This window comes from Panthera onca, chromosome B3 (genome assembly GCF_046562875.1).
Source record: "Panthera onca isolate mPanOnc1 chromosome B3, mPanOnc1 haplotype 2, whole genome shotgun sequence".
NCBI classification, from domain to species: domain Eukaryota; kingdom Metazoa; phylum Chordata; class Mammalia; order Carnivora; family Felidae; genus Panthera; species Panthera onca.
The window spans coordinates 58,586,233-58,600,697 of NC_138344.1; the positions used below are offsets into that span (position 1 = coordinate 58,586,233).

A 14,465-nucleotide genomic window follows, 5' to 3' on the forward strand; every position below is an offset into this window, starting at 1 on the left:
GCTGTCAGCACGGAGCCTGACGTGGGGCTGGAACCCACAGACCACAAGATCATGACCTGAGCCGAAGTCGGACGCTCAACCGACTGAGCCACCCAGGCACCCCCCACCACTTGCCATGAATTTTTCTAAATAAAGATGAAAAAAAGTTTTGGTAGTTCAACAGTTCTCTGTCCTAGCTGACATTAAAATCACCTGAGAGCTTTTATTTTTATTTACTTTTTTTTAAACTTTTTTTTTAACATTTATTTATTTTTGAGACAGAGAGAGACAGAGCATGAGCAGGGGAGGGTCAGAGAGAGAGGGAGACACAGAATCCGAAACGGGCTCCAGGCTCTGAGCTGTCAGCCCAGAGCCCAATGTGGGGCCTGAACTCACCGACCGCGAGATCATGACCTGACCCGAAGTCAGACGCCCAACCGACTGAGCCATCCAGGCGCCCCTTTATTTACATTTTTAAAAGATTTTATCTTTAAGTAATTTCTACAGCCATTGTGGGTCTTGAACTTACAACCCTGAAATCAAGAGTCATACACTCCATCAACTGAGCCAGCCAGGTGCTCTTTATCTGAGATCTTTTAGACCTATAAATGCCCAGACTCCACCTGCTAGAGATTTTGATTTAATTGGTCTTGGGTGGGGTCCAAGCTTATGAATTTAAGTCTCCTTAAATGAACCTTTTTTTTTTAATGCTTCCTTTTTTTTTTTTTAATTTAAATTCAAGTTAGTTAACATACAGTATAGTTTTAGCTTCAGGGATAGAACCCAGCGATGTATCTCTTACATATGACACCCAGTGCTCATCCCCAAAAGTGCCCTCCTTAATGCCCATCACACATTCAACCCATCCCTCCATCCACCTCCCCTCTATCAACCCTCAGTTTGTTCTCTGTATTTGAGAGTCTCTTATGGTTTGCCTCCCTGTTTTTATCTTATTTTTCCTTCCCTTCCCCTATGTTCATCTGTTGACTTCTCAAATTCCACATATGAGTGAAATATATGATATCTGTCTTTCTCTGACTATTTTGCTTAGCATAATACCCTCTGGTCCCATCCATGTTGTTGCAAATGGCAAGATTTCATTCTTTTTCATCACTGAGTACTATTCCATTGTGTGTGTCTGTGTGTGTATTTATCACATCTGCTTTATCCATTCATCAGTTAAGGGACATTTGGGCTCTTTCCATACTTTGGCTATTGTTGATAGCACTGCTATAAACATTGGGGTTCATGCTTCAAAAAATCTAGTGAGGTTTCAGGCACAAAACAAGTCCTTATTACATTCTGATTGAAATGGACTTATTTTTTTAAGTAATTTCTTAAAAATAACCATCATAATGTCATGACTGTTTACCCAAATCAGCAGCTATAATATGATTATATTGTATATGTATTGCCAACACTGCAGGAATATTACCTATGGCATGTGTGTGTCCTTCCCAATGTGATTGATAAGACAGGGGGCTTTTACCCTGCCAAAGAGCTGTGCTAATTGTAATTTTCAAGGGCCAGTACTGCAGGTCCTAAATAACCTCCCCCCCCCAAAAAAAAGCCTTTTAGATATAGAGGATGAAGCCCAGTTAGATGGGACTTCAAAGGAAAAGAAGGGATGGTTCATCAAGAGTACTGCTGAGATAAGTGATGCTAAGAGCTTTAGACTTAGAAGGAACACACTGGAGGATGAATATACTAGAGAGAATAAGATAAAAAGTATTAATATTTAAATTATAGGCAGGAATGATGAGGGGAGTCTGGCGGGCTCAGTCATTTGAGCGTCCAACTCTTGATTTTGGCTCTGGTCATGATCTCATGGTTTGTGGGATCAGACCCCGCATCGGGATCCATGCTGTTAATGCAGAGCCTGATTAGGATTCATCCTTAGATGAACCTCTTTTTTTTCTCTCTCCTCTCTTTCTGCTCCTTCTCCCACTTGCTCGCTCTCTCTCAAAATAAGTAAATAAACATTAAAAAATAATAATAAATAAATAAACTATAGGCAGGAATGATGAAAAGGACATAGTCAAAAGTACTCTGAAATACTTAAATGTATTTGAGTATGGAACAAGTACTCCCGAAGATAGATTAAAGCAAGAAAAAGAGACCAAGAGAGTCAGGCTCATTGGACCAAAAACTATCTTGAGAGAATTCGAGACAAGATTATAAACTAGCCCAGACCGTTTCCTATTTTTTCTATAAATTTCTGGAGCAGTTTTTTAAAAACTACGGTAACAAGTTCTAGAAAAGAACTGTATTGCAAATTGTATATTAAAAGATAATTAAATAGGAAGAAGAGGACATTTCTGAAAATTTATCTACTAAGAGTCTTGTGCTGAGAGTAATGACAGCATAATAGAATTTCTGGGCATGTTTGAAAAGGGTTCCCAAGCATCAAAACTCAAGTTGCAATTTGCCCCAGTAACAATAGTGTGATGATCATTCTCGTGAAGAGTGGCTCCTGTCATAGAAGACCCCAGAGAATTAGAATAACGTCTTGAAAAGCTCCAGTGAAATCCACTTAAGACACTGAGAATGGAATTTAGTTTGTGAATCTTTCCTTCATTATTCCAGAGTTCCCCATAAATTGGGAAGAGAAACCAGTGAGACTGGTAAACTATTTCAATACCTCTTTAATAACGCTCTGAATTTACACAATAGTATGAGTAATTACTGTGGATGTAAGATATGCAATGGTTCTTTATTCTCTCCACCATCATTAAGGCAAGGACAGAAGTAGGGATAAAGTTTCTCCATGAAAGTGCTACTGAAGGTGTAAATGTGGGTCATGGTTTTAGCATTGTAGAAGGACACCTGTCCTCCTTCATAATCCAGGTATATTCCCACCTTATTGAGGTTGTTAGTCAGTTTTAGACTGCATGACGGCAAATCTAGAGCCTTTAGATCAGTTTGGTTCCTTAGTCTTAAAAGCCAGAATCCTTGCTCAGGAGTTAGAGGACAGCTGCCCTTCCGAATGATGGATTCTCTGACGACTCCAACTGTCCATTTTGTCTTCTTTGACACATCCACTTCCCAGTACCACTTCCCAGATGTGAAGCCTTTTGAGCCCAGCACAGCCACACTTGAGTCAAACCTCTCTGGATCATCAGGCATTACCTGCTTAATGTCACCATGCCACACACTGGTTCGGTTTTTGGAGAGCATCAGATTTGGGTGAGCTGTTTTAGGGTCCAGAGTTAATGGAGATAGGCCTAGTAAGAAAATAAAGCAGGGATAGGGAGAAAATGGATGACTATAAATTCCCCAAGTAAAAGACAGTATTTACACAGACACCAGTAATTTATCTTCCCATGTACATATACTCGTAGGCAGGTAATCACTTAAATACTTTTTATTGTTTTATACCCATGTGGCTGTATTCTAGATATCTTTTAATTTGTGGTAAAAATCTGACTTTACTCTGAACCAGTTTATGCTGTAACAAAGAAAACAATACAAATAATATTAATATGTTCTACCAAATGTAAGAAAATACAAATGCTGATGGGATAAAAATTAGGTAAGTTTGTCCTGGGAGAACTTTCTAAGGACAAAAAGCATTTCAGTTATGATATAACATCTGTGAGATGTATTCTGGATGTATTGAGTAAACAAAGGCAAGAAAGGAATAACAACAGTAGCTTATGTGGGAGGGAAGGTAAGGGCTTGCCTGTTACAGGCAGGTAAGTCTGAGCTAACTGGTAAGGGTTTAGAGGACAGTGGTGAGAAGTTTACATTTGGCTTAATAGATAGTGGGACTTTTGAGATGTAGAGTGGTTTATGCCACTGCTATTCAGAGTGTTTGGTTACCAGTCTGGGACAAAAGAGTACAGAAATTAAGAGTTAAGCTCTTAGAAATTTTCATAGCAATCTGACAGTAATTTTACGTCAGTTGAATCTAATAATTAAACAACCAGTCTTGTACTTCGTAATTTTCTTAAATTCCACTTTTTCAGGTAATTAATTTATACTCGGTTCCACAAACACATCAGTCTATGACAGGTTGAGATTTTAAAACCTGGTCCTTGGGGCACCTGGGGCACCTGGCTCAATTGATTGGGTTTCCAACTTCGGCTAAGGTTGTGATCTGGCATTTTATGATTTTGAGCCCTGGACTCGTTGCTGTCAGTGCTGAAGCTGTCAGCGCAGAGCCCACTTCAGATCCTCTGTTCCCCATCCTCGTGGTCCCTCCTCCACTTGCTCTCTCTCTCTCTCTCTCTCTCTCAAAAATAAATAAACATTAAAAAAAACTGGTCCTCATCACAGGCCATTTGATAAGCATTGGTTTAGACAAGTAAGTGGACAGCAGTATAAAAAGGAATTTCTAAATGAAAAGATGTTGGAAGCATGTCAGCAAGAAAACACAAATTTTAGTTGTAAGATAATCAAACCTTGGCGCAAAATTTGATAAAGGAAACATAAAGACAATATGTTCACATAAGGGACACAGATACATACATGCATACATTTGTTGTTAATGGATTTATTTATCCTTGGAAGTGAGATCAATCCAGTCCAGCTCTCTCTTCCCAGAAAAGCCAGAGTCTTATTTTTTATCATCCCAAGGATTTCTCTTCCAACAAGAGACTTTGTAGAATCCTGACTTTTTTCATATAGGCTGAATCTTCCCTCCCTCCCATATCCCCATTTACCCTAAGTTGTTGCTCTTTCCAATGCAAGGACTGGATTTCTTTGGAAGTACCATCCAGACTTGTTACCAACCTTTTTAGAACCTAGTCTGGTTTTGTCATCAAGCCTCTGACACCTCCAGCTAACTCAACCTGCCATAGCTCTGAAGATTCCTAGGAGTCAGCTTTGCCTTCACTCTTTTCTTCTCATACCATATTCAACCCAACAGTAAATTCTGTGTCAGCTCCACCTTTAAAATGTAATCTGAGCCTACTCAGAATATAGAGACAGATGATTTCTTAAATACTGCTGGCCTGGAACTATTTGCAATAGCTTTTTAACTGTCCTGTCTCCACTCTTGCCCATCCGCAACCTATTCTGCCAAAATATGAATGAGATCATCCAGTTCTCCTACTCAACTCTTACACTTTCCATCACTCCCAAGATAAAATCCAGAGTCCTTACAGAGCAAACAGGACCTACGTGATTTACCTACCTCTGTGACCTCATCTCCTAATACACATCTCCCTTATTTACTTTGATCCAATCACTTTTGCTTTTGGCTGTTCCTTGAATGTATCAAACTCATTCAGATTTTAGGGCCTTTACACTTTCTTTCCTTGTCTGAAAACACTCTTTCCCCATGTGGTTCACTCCTTCACCTTATTCCAGCCTTTGTTAATGCAAGTTCAGTAAGATGTTAGTGATAGAATCTAGGTAGGTATAGTGATGTTCACTATAAAATTCTTTAAGCTTTTCTGTATGTTTGGAAATATCCACAGTGAAACATAGGGAGGGGGAGTTACCTCTTCAAAGAGGTTTTTTTCTGGCCCTTCTGTCTAAAATAGCATGTTCATCTATTCATCACTGTCTGTACCCTATCCTACTTTTTGCTCATAAATACTTACTGAATGTACCTTACTTGACTTTCTTGACAATGGTTATCGCTGTGTGACATTACTTACTGTTATCATTGTCCATTTCCTCCATTAGACTGTAATCTCTCACAGGGTGGGACTTCATCTGTTTTATTTCCTTACATACCTTCAAAATTGGGAACTATTCCTGGGTATTCAAGTAACTATTTGTTAAATAAATAAACAAACTTCAAAGTTCCATTTGAATCCTTGACATTAACTAATTCCACCATGTTTCATATTCCTGTTATCCTTGGCCAAAACCCATAAGGTAGACTCATCCAATGATTTACCCTCCATGTACTCTTATCCCCATTATTCTGTTCTTTGCTTCCTGTACCTTCACCCATCCTCCCATTGCTCCAACCAAACCCTTTCCACTCTGCCCTTCAGAACTCCCTGCCTAAGTAACTCTCCAGTACCCCCATTCTACAGAATTCTCTTATCACCTCCTTACTTTAACAGAAACCTGACTATTTCTTCTCCAAAAAATACAACTTGAAAAGTCCATGAAACTATTAGTTTTCTAAATTCAGAGCCAGAGATCCAGGAGCCACCACCCCCACTTCTAGATCCTTACTCTAATCCTTATCCTCATGTAAAAATCACTCTTCTTTTGAGGCTCTTGTCATTACATCTCATATTACTCTCTATCTCTATTTGATGTTGTTATGTACAGACTTCCTGATTATATTCTCTGCGCTTTGGATTAACTGTACACCACTATCCCAACTCCAGCTCATCATCTCAAGGGATTTCACTATCCTTTGGATATAGCCATTTTTCCATTCTTGTACATCCATGGCTTTACTGCTAGTGATTTTTGACTCCATTCTCTAAAATCTTAAACTCAGATATCCCATTCTCTTATATTTTATTTTCTCACTCTCATCTCCCCCTACAACCATTACTTGACTTCATTAACAACTCTAGTGCCTCATTTCTCCTTACTATCCTGATCTGTCTGCCTTCTGGCTTAAAATCCTTCCCTAAACTGCTTAGTATTGGCAGCTTTATTGCCAATAACCTTATCATTTTTAACCTTGTATCTGCAGCATTTGTCATGTAACTCTCCAACTCTGGATCTATCCAGCTGTCAAAATTCAAATGCCAATTCCTGACCACTGCTCAAGGAAAATCACAAAATTGTACATGTGTAGATTTTATTACAGATTCATTATTTCCACTCTGTGCTCGACCATCACCACTACTGTATTTCCTAAATCAAACTCTCTCCAGTTTCTCACAGCAATTTCAGACTTTTGGCTCTCTCCTCAAACATCTGTTCCTTCCTCACTGCCAGCAGATGACTTCTTCTCCTGCTTCATAGAGAAATTGTAGTACATCTTATAGGAATCCCTCATTTCGTCCCATGTCTACTGCAAGTTCCATCTGATGAAAATTGTTTGCCTTTACTATTTTATCTCCTCTCCATTTTCAGAGGAAACTGAAGAAAGTCAGTACTTCTCTTTCTAGATCTCACTCACTCTTCCCTACTACCACCAGTTATCCACTGTCTTACACCATTTGTTTCTGCCTTTCTTTAGGCTGTTTTCCCTCAGTCTGTTTTAGAAAGCCCTCTTTTGGGGCACCTGGGTGGCTCAGTCGGTTAAGCATCCAGCTTTGGCTCAGGTCATGATCTCACAGTTGGTGGGTTCAAGCCCCATGTTGGGCTCTGTGCTGATAGCCCAGTGCCTGGAGCCTGCTTTGGATTCTGTGTCTCCCTCTCTCTCTGCCCCTCCCCTGCTCTCACTCTGTTACTGTGTCTCTCAAAAATAAATAAACATTAAAAAAATTTTTTTATAAATGTCCTCTTTTGGGGTGCCTGGCTGATTCAGTCAGAAGAGCATGCAACTCTTGATCTCAGGGTCATGGGTTCAAGCCTCACGTTGGGTGTAGAGATTACTTAAAATAAATAATTTTTTTAAGTCCTCTTTTAACTCTGCTGCCATGTTCACATCCTCCCTTCTTAGTGAACCTTCGCAAGTGAGTGATCTATTCCCTTCACTACTGCCTCATTCCAAATCCCTCCTGAACCCTTCACAGTATAACTTCTACCCATTCCACCCTTTTATTTACTTATTTTTTTAAGTTTCAGGTTATTTCTTTTTCTTTCTTCCCTTTTTTGTTTTGTTTTGTTTTGTTTATTTATTTTTGAGAGAGAGAGAGAGCACGTGCATAAGTTGGGGAGGGGCAGAGAAAGAGGAGACAGTGAATCCCAAGCAGGCTCCCCGCTGTCAGTGCAGAGCCCAATGCAGGGCTCGAATTCATGAACCATGAGATCATGACCTAAGCCAAAGTCAAGAGTCAGAGGCTTAACTGACTGAGCCACCCAGGCACCCCCGCTCCAAATTCCACTCATTTAAAATTGCCCTTATTGGAAGATAACAACACACACCAGTAAACTTACAGTCCCAGCAGCCAAACCTTGTAACTGGCAGTGCAGAGAATGCCCTGTCAATCAGTGTGTCTATAGCCCCAGAAGACATCTAGCCTGACTGCAGGTCCCACCCACCAACAAAAGCCTCTCAGAGGACAAGGCAGGGAGAGCACCCTAAAATTCAGTGCAACCACAGCCCTGGCAAACAGGCTGAAGGCAGGCATCTGATCTGACTGCTGACACTGCCCAACTACAAGCCCATGATGGCCCCAGACTGGCCTCTTAACATCACAGGGGCCAAACCCAGCCCACAATGGGCAAAGTGGGCCTATGAAGACAACTGAACTGAAAGCAAATGAGGCTCAGCCACAATAATGGGGTGCACCCCCATAGAGACACCCCTAAAGCTCCTGCTTCTGGTAAACAGGGGATATTGTGCTACAGGCCACCACAGGACTTCTAAGAAGAAGACCTCTACTTTCAAGATCAGGAGACATAACTAACTTTACTAATACATAGAAACAAATACAGAAAGTTAGACAAAATGAGGAGACAGAGGAATATGTCCCAAATGAAAGAATAGGACAGGGGTGCCTGGCTGGCTCATTCAGAAGAATGTACAATTCTTCATCTTGGAGTCATGAGCTCAAGCTCTGTGTTGGGTGTGGAGATTACTTAAATAAATAAAACTTAAAAAGAAAAAAAGAAGAAGAAGAAAGAACAGGACAAAATCACCACAAAAGAGCTAAATTAAATGGAGATAAACAATATGCCTGGCAAAGAATTCAAAGTAATGGTCATAAGATACTCATTGGACTTAAGAGTGGAGAATCTCAGTGAGACTTTCAACAAAGACATAGAAAATATAAAAAATCAGAGATGAAGAACTCAATAACTGAAATTTAAAAATACACCAGTGGGGAGACGCCTGGGTGGCTCAGTCAGTTAAGCATCTGACTTCAGCTCAGGTCATCATCTCATGGTTTGTGGGTTGGGGCCCCACATTGGGCTCTGTGCTGACAGGGAGGAGCCTGCTTGGAATTTTCTCTCTCTCTCTCCCTTTGGGCTCTGTTTTGCAGTGCAGAGCCTGCTTGGGATTCTTTCTCTCCCTCTCTCTCTATCCTTCCCCCACTCACACTGTCTCTGTCTCTCTGAAAAATAAATAAACTTAAAAAATACAAAACATAAAGACAAATAAACAAATTAACCCGCATTTACCTTTGAAAACCTTCATGGCTGGTGTGAGGGAAACAAGGGGAGGGTTATTGTGTAGGACGACTTTCACTATCACTAACAGAATCACTGCTATCTATTGGCTCAATGGAGTCTTTCTTTTTGTGCAACTTTAATAAGGAACCTATCCAATAACACTTGCTTTTGCCTCCTTTTGAGGATTTCATGGAAATGTGGCATTGCACTGACAATTGCTCACAATCCCACAGAGAGAGAGACACAGGAGAGAGAGAGAAACCATTGGTTTAGTTATGATCATGTGACATTTGGTGTCACGTACTACTCATATTGCAAGACATCACTTGTTTATCAAGTTAAAATTTATTAGAAATGTTTGCTTGTCTTGAAGAATACTCACTGAACAAGTTACTTGCAATCCAAGGTTTTACTGTACTAATTAGGGCCACAGAAGAGTTCCCACAGAAGAAACAGAGATTAGGAGACCCAGGAACCAATAGCTACAACCCTCTGATACCTGGAGAGAGAGAGGATTGCATTTCCCTCCACATCATGTACTGGATGGGACCTTTGTACAGGCCCGGGTTCAACTTTCTGGAGATAAGCTCTCTGGGTATCAGCACCTTTGTTCCTTGTTCCAAGCTGCAGGGGACATAAATCACTTATTCTTAGACATCCTCCAGGAACTGGAGGAAGGATATTAATACCATATAGAAACACTTACCTATCCGGGGCGCCTGGGTGGCGCAGTCGGTTAAGCCTCCGACTTCAGCCAGGTCACGATCTCGCGGTCCGTGAGTTCGAGCCCCGCGTCAGGCTCTGGGCTGATGGCTCAGAGCCTGGAGCCTGTTTCCGATTCTGTGTCTCCCTCTCTCTCTGCCCCTCCCCCTTTCATGCTCTGTCTCTCTCTGTCCCAAAAATAAATAAAAAACATTGAAAAAAAAAAAAATTTAGAAACACTTACCTATCCAAGAGAGATGTGATATCCTAGAAGAGAAAAGGAGCAATAAAGAAATTAGATGCTTGCTCATCAACTCCAGAAATTTCTTTGGTGATACTGGCCACCACCAGAATTTTATCATCAATACTGAGATTCTGTGCAGATGTTGCCATTCCAATTCATCCCAACCTCCATATATCTTTTCTGATCGGTATCCTTCATCTAACCCAGGATAAACTGGCCTTATCTTATTCTGATTTTCTAGTGTTGCCTTTTACATGAAACAAGGGGAGAAATTAATAGCTAGGCTATTTCTACCTATACTGCCAAATGGTCTCAGGAGAAAAATAGTGTAGGTTTTCCAGACCCAAAGCCACTTTCTCTTATTCTGGCAAAGTAAACTTCTGAGTGCTAAGGTGATAATCAATGACACTTCGGAGGTGAAGCTTCAGATAGTAAATATTGGCAAACACCTTTCAAACAGGTCAATTGGAAGCCAATCTAAGTTTCAACATTCTTATTTTTGAGAAACAAATCTTCAAAATTCTTTATGAAGAAACATTAAAATATTAATAGATACCATTACTAAGGGCATTTATTATCTTTTTTTAGGAGGGTGAAGGCAAAGCTTTCTACTGAGTGTAAGGCAAAAGTAGCCTTCTGCATTTCTCCCAGAAAATCTTAAAGGCACTACAGCAGTTCTTTTTTTTCCCCTCCTGGTGGGGAAAAGCTGCTTCTATGTCTTTTCCAACCCTCTTTCCCCTAACTGGTGTACCCATAATTATGTTAATATGGAGTCTTACTTTGAGAAAGTCGAAGGGATCCTGCTGTTCCATCCGTGCCTGGATGCTCACCAACATCTCCTTGGCTAGGAGACACTGTTCCTGAAGCTGGTTCAGATTCAGCTCCATATCCTCGTTCAAGGCTTTCCCCTCTTCTCGGAGCTCATTTAAAATGTTCTTTTCTTTGCTGTGCAGGAACTGATGTAGCTTTAGAAACTCCAAGGAGATGTGTTGCTGCAGATGTAGCTTGTTTTCCTGGAAACCTCCATGATCATCACCATGATAATTACTGAGACTAGCTCTTGGGGATGGGGGCCCACACCATCAATACTCACACAATGCGGGAAATACCATAACAGGAAAATGCATAAAAATGACTCTTGAGTATCATCACTTAACCATACTAATAGGAATCCTTTGGGAGATTTACTTTGTTTTTCTGTCAGTTTAATAGTTTAGGAAGGAAATCATCAAAAGTGGTCTTTAGGTTCCTATTACAGTACTGAGGTGGTAACCAATGCCATATAAGGCTGTGGGATTAATTAATTAGTTAAACATCCTGCAATGAATGATAGTACTTTCCTACCCAGAAGTACAAACCAGTGTCTACCAAGTGATGCTGTCAGACTGGTGCCATAACGAGACTGAAAGAACTATTCTTATCTAGAAATCAGAGCTGGGGGGAGGGTGGATGCCACTTCTGCTACGAAGACAACATAGAAGAAGCAGGAGATGGACAATGTCTGAAGCCCTGAAATTGATAACTGCTACGCTTAACACCCTTTTTCTCAGGTAACTGCAACATCTTGAGCGGTGAACCATCTGACATCCAGGCTTCTCAGATCCTTATCCTCATCATTTCTAGTGATCTCCCCTGTATCTACTCATTCTTTTAATCACACAGAACTTTATCATCCCCAGCCATTTCACTACCTCCAAAATTAACTTCTTTTAAAAAAAATTTTTTTTAAGTTTATTTATTTATTTTGAGAGAGAAAGCGTGTGCACGATCACGAGCAGGGGAAGGGACAGAGAGAGAGGAGAGAGAGAATTCCAAGCAGGCTCCACATGTTGGCAGCACAAAGCCTAATGTGGGGCTTCAGCTGACAAACCATGAGGTCATGACCTGAGCCAAAATCAAGAGTCGACGCTTAACCAACTGAAATACCCAGGAACCCCAAAATTAACTTATGCTCACTTAGTCAGATACCTCTATAGAAACAATTATTGGGTATCATTGAAACCTCTTATTCATTGACCCCCTCCATTTCTGTTCATCATCTTCTCTGTCTCCATGTCCCCTTTTGTCCAGGTTGGATTCTATGGTCCATCATTATAATGGCACACTTAAAATTCACTCTATCCTCTAGCTCACACATCTCCAGTCTTCCTTTTGCCTATTTCACTACAATTCTCAGTCTTATTTGTTGGTTTTGTATCCTCTAACCAAGCTCTGAATATTAGAGTTATTTGATTTTTTTTTCCTGGGCTCTTTCCCCTTCTCATTCTACATTCTCTTTCTAGGTAATCTCCTCTTCTCACACAGATTTAAATCAGTCTGTATGCTGACTTCTTATTTCCATCCTAGACCAACTTCCAAGGTCTAGATTCCTGTATCCAACTACCTATTTGACATTTCCACTCACCCCTCACATCTAATCAGTCACCACATCCAGGTTTTTGTTTTTTTTTCAATCTCCAAAGTATATGCCAAAGCTGTTTATTTCTATCTCCACTGCTTCTCTTGTCCAAGCCACTCTCATATTCTCTGGGATTACTGCAGTAGCCTTCTAACCATTATCCTGTCATTGTCTCTCTTCTCACAGCCACTGGACTGATATTTTCAAAATAAGATGAAATCATGTCCTATCTAAACCCTTTAATGCCTTCTCATTATTCATAGGATGAAGTTCAAAATTCCTAATTTATCTCCAAGGGCCCACATAATTGGGCCCATATCCACCTCTTCAATCTCATTTTGCTTACCATGATCTAATTTTATTAGCTTCTCTCTATTTAACATAGCAACTAGTTTCCTATCAGGACTTTTCCATATGTTCTTTGCTCTTCATAGAACATTCTTCTCCAGGTCACTTCCTTCATATTCCTCTCAATCAGTTCCCTTGGCTAAGTTACTTATCCTTCAGTTCTCAATTAAAAAAATTTTTTTAATGTTTATTTATTATTGAGAGACAGAGAAAGACAGAGCATGAGCATGGGAGGGGCAGAGAGAGGGGGAGACACAGAATCTGAAGGAGGCTCCAGGCTCTGAGCTGTCAGCACAGAGCCCAATGTGGGACTCAAACTCACAAATAGTGAGCTCATGACCTGAGCTGAAGTCGGACACTTAACTGACTGAGCCACCCAGGTGCCCCTGGTTCTCAGTTTTTAATACGTGATTTCTTCAGAGAATACCCTTTCCCTAGCCTAAATTAGTTCTTCATGTATATGCTCTTGTAGCACGCTTTACCTTCATTCATAGTAATTATCACAGTTGTCATTTTATTGCTATTGATGGGATCACTCAATCCCATTAATCTGTTTCCCACCCTAGTGTAATATAGTATCTAGTATAATGCCTTACCCACTCAATAATTTTTTTTTTTAATGAATGAATGTTGACTGTAATAGCTGAACTGGAAACTCTTACAACAGAAACAACATTCTCTGGAGACATTATTTCCATCTATCCTTCTTCTTTCTCTCATTGTGCATATTTCTGTACAATGCCAAATGCCAGAGAATACCCTCCTCCATAGAATAATTAATGAAGAAACAGAACTCCCAGTTTAGCCCCATAACCCAGGGACTGCTTTGCCAAGTTTCTAACTATTAATTGTCCTAGATCCCCTGTATATATAAAACAGCAATAGTTTATTTATTTAGTTTGAGGGGAGCTAGGAAAGATCAAATCAGATGATAAAAACCAGCAATCCAAGAGACCTTCAATCAGAGGTAGCCTGATTGTAAACTCAAAAGAAAGGTATTTCTTTGGACATAGCAATCCTTAGTGCATTTTTCTGATAAATTCCTTATTTTGCCATATATAAAGGGAAAGACCAGACACATCACAAACCCAGAACAATCACCTAGCGATGGGGACATAAGAAGGATCAGCATATAATGGGAAAGTTCAGTGTGCTCTCTCTGTTGAAGAACCATTGAGAACTTACTTCACTGCTGTATTTCCTTCCATCCTACAGTGTCCATTTTCTAATGCTATAGCCCAGGTGCCATTTAGTGTATCCTTTACACTCACATGGCTGAAGTTACAAGGAAAGTGTTCCAGGTCTATCTCATAGCCCCTCTGCCCTGCTTCTCACCTTGTAAGCAGCAATAGCATCTTTCTGCATATTCTTCAGAGACTGAAGTTCCTTCAGTGTTGTCTCCAGTTGACCCTGGTGGATGGTGAGCTCCTCCTGGGAATACCACACAGACTTAATCCACACTAACTTGGGAGATGAAGGACCATAGGGACATCTCTCCTAAAGCCCCAGAGTGTGAGAAGAAAAAAAAAAAAAAAAAAAGCAAGCTCTTGCTGCAAAAATCTTTCCTTTACCCTGAACTACAATTCCTGTCTCTTCTAAGAATTGTGAAGAATATAACAAGCAGCAGAAAAATTTAGTTTTGTGCTC

The 14,465-nt window shown here is 40.3% G+C and overlaps 1 protein-coding gene across 5 annotated transcripts in view; it reads right to left on the reverse strand.

Moving 5' to 3' along the window:
• Positions 1-2,606: 2,606 nt before the first annotated feature.
• Positions 2,607-14,465, reverse strand: part of TRIM69 (tripartite motif containing 69) — a 38,825-nt gene continuing 26,966 nt past the window's right edge. For 2 of the 5 annotated variants that reach the window (XM_060618684.3, XM_060618686.2), the window contains 5 exons: positions 14,154-14,249; positions 10,852-11,085; positions 10,073-10,095; positions 9,626-9,750; positions 2,607-3,203 (listed from right to left, as the gene is read on the reverse strand). In XM_060618684.3, the coding sequence (XP_060474667.3) occupies positions 2,662-3,203; positions 9,626-9,750; positions 10,073-10,095; positions 10,852-11,085; positions 14,154-14,249 (1,020 nt within the window). In that variant the 3' untranslated portion in view covers positions 2,607-2,661. Of the gene's footprint in view, positions 3,204-9,625; positions 9,751-10,072; positions 10,096-10,851; positions 11,094-14,153; positions 14,316-14,465 lie in introns of all 5 variants that reach the window. The other 3 variants (XM_060618683.3, XM_060618682.3, XM_060618685.3) reach the window with 3 other exon arrangements.